Here is a 2385-nt window from a genome sequence, read left to right as displayed (position 1 = left end):
CCCGCCCTGACAATTTGATTGGCTCGCCAGATATTGTGCTAGCATACTCGCGCTACTGTTGAGCAACGCCAGACCGAACTTCCCGACCTCAAACGTTGTGGGCGGGACTAAGTTTGGAATGGCACCCAGGCTAAGTCTTTGTACCCACAATAGATAACTGTCCTAAGCTCACTGTTTCTACCTCCATGCCTAATTCTAGGGGTTTGTGTTCTGTGTTGTCCAAGTACTGGAATAAATGTTTCCAATAAAAAAACTTTTGTTAAGACTTTTTTTTGCATGTTTTTCAAACAAGGTCTTTTTTTTTTTTTTTTTTCATATTTCTAACATATTTTGTTGCCAACAGTGTTATAAGATTACGTACGAACGCCAGATCACATGGGAAGAGGCAAGAACTCAGTGCATCAGTATTGGAGCCAATTTAGTGTCCATTCCAACGAGACAAGTGCAAGGTCTGCTCTCATGTTATCATTAATTACAAGAATAAATGAATACATTTTGGAACAAAAAAAAATATACTTTTGCTGTTTCTCACTTTAATTTTACAGCATTTTTGATCACTAGAATGCTCACAGCAACAAATACAGGTCTATGGATAGGTTTAAACAGCCTAAAACAAGAGGGATTTTTCTGGACTGATGGCAAAACACGGAAGTACACCAACTGGGGTTATGGTGTGAGTATTTCCTCAGTTATACTACTCTGAAGTGGTTAATAGCAGTGTTAGAAGTTGTCTTTTAGACTGATGTCTTAGATAAAAACTCGTATCTATACGGGACCACTCATGTCTTTGGTTTGGTATAGTATGCTTTTTTTTAAACCTTTCCAATTGAACTACAAACAAATATATGATGGAAAAATGCCTGTAGAACTCTGTGGTTGTAAAGAAATACAATTGTTTCCTTTTAGCACTAGAGAAAAGCACTTTAACTGGGTTTAAAGTCAGTTAAAGTCTAAGACCACCCACACTCCAAAAACTGATTTTGACAACTAAGACAGCTATTTGCAGATTAACTCCCTAAAAGAGCCACTGGCCGGTTCTCAATTTGCATGAACATAGACTCAGATTTTATTTGTCATGTTATTTGTATCTGTACATTAGTTTAGATTGTGTTTTTGCTGATTAGATTGTGTTTTTGCTGAACTCTTGTGACATAAGATAGGTCAACTGCTATGCAATTTTATGTAAAGAAATAAAGTTTAAGATGGGATAATTATGATAAGCAATTTGCCTTTGCCCTTTAGAAATTTCAACGACGTCCTGGATCATTTTATCAAAGATGGGATGAGGTAAAAAAAAAACAAAAAAATACATATATACAAAAAAGGGTTGCATCTGATATGTTTATTTTTCTGAAAGAAAAAAATGCAATAACTATGAGTTTGAAGATGACTGTACCTTTTAACTCTTTTAACTTTTTATCAAAATTAGGAGGAGTGCGTGTTAATGTCCACCAATTCAGCGACCGGGATCGGCAAATGGCTGATAAAGTCCTGCAATGACACAAATGGATTCATATGTGCCAAAAATATTAGTAAGTTCCAGCTTTTTGCTGGTTTAGAAATATTTTAGGTTTAATTCAGCATGTAAGATAAACAAATAAAATATATTTTATTTTATGTCCAACAGACCCAGGTTTTCCAGGTAACACAGATCCAATTGATCCTCTCATCTATCAACACCTGGGAAATGATAGCATTAAGGCTGTGACTCAAAATCTGACCTGGTACAACGCCAAGAAACAGTGCGAAAGTGAAAAGGCCAGTTTGGCCAGCCTACGAAATGAGTGGACAAATGCCTATGTTGAACTACTGGCTTTGACCCTCAAAGCTCCTCTGTGGATTGGACTAAACAAAAATGAGGTAGAGAATTGCAGAACCCAGACATTTCTAATCTCCAACAGGCTATTTGCAGGGGAAAATCTATCATAAAATCAAATTTATTTATATATTTTTACCTAAGCTGTTAGGTTATTCCTGAATATATTTGAATGGAATATCTTATGGCTTATTACATTTGCTTCATACTGACACGCTTCAATCTGATCATTCTTATATGATATGTGTCTCTGATTCCAGACTCAAGGTTATTTCCGGTACATTGATGGCTGGCACCTGAGCTCCAGCAACTGGGCCGAAAATGAACCAAGCAGGGATAAACCATGTGTGTATGTAGATGTTGATGGAAAATGGCGAACAGCTTTCTGCAACCAGACTTTGAATAGTGTCTGCATGCAGTCTACAGGTATGACTGAAGCAGCATTTGGAGCACAATGATAAATTCCAGCCATTTCCACTCTTCCAAATTCAAATCACACATTTTAGATCCTTTCCCTATATATATATATATATATATATATATATATATATATATATATATATATATAT

General features: G+C 35.9%; 1 protein-coding gene across 1 annotated transcript in view; it reads left to right on the top strand.

Moving 5' to 3' along the window:
• LOC107082737 (macrophage mannose receptor 1-like) overlaps nucleotides 1–2385 on the top strand; it is a 22282-nt gene that overhangs the window by 14374 nt on the left and 5523 nt on the right. The window contains exons 21-26 of the mRNA XM_015371568.1: nucleotides 344–449; nucleotides 546–673; nucleotides 1243–1287; nucleotides 1430–1532; nucleotides 1628–1860; nucleotides 2077–2242. Of these exons, the coding sequence (XP_015227054.1) occupies nucleotides 344–449; nucleotides 546–673; nucleotides 1243–1287; nucleotides 1430–1532; nucleotides 1628–1860; nucleotides 2077–2242 (781 nt within the window). The remainder of the gene's footprint in view (nucleotides 1–343; nucleotides 450–545; nucleotides 674–1242; nucleotides 1288–1429; nucleotides 1533–1627; nucleotides 1861–2076; nucleotides 2243–2385) is intronic.

Source organism: Cyprinodon variegatus, unplaced genomic scaffold (assembly GCF_000732505.1).
Source record: "Cyprinodon variegatus isolate N-32 unplaced genomic scaffold, C_variegatus-1.0 Scaffold60, whole genome shotgun sequence".
Taxonomy (NCBI): domain Eukaryota; kingdom Metazoa; phylum Chordata; class Actinopteri; order Cyprinodontiformes; family Cyprinodontidae; genus Cyprinodon; species Cyprinodon variegatus.
The sequence above is the reverse complement of the archived record's forward strand: the minus strand, read 5'-3'. Positions and strand labels throughout refer to the sequence as shown.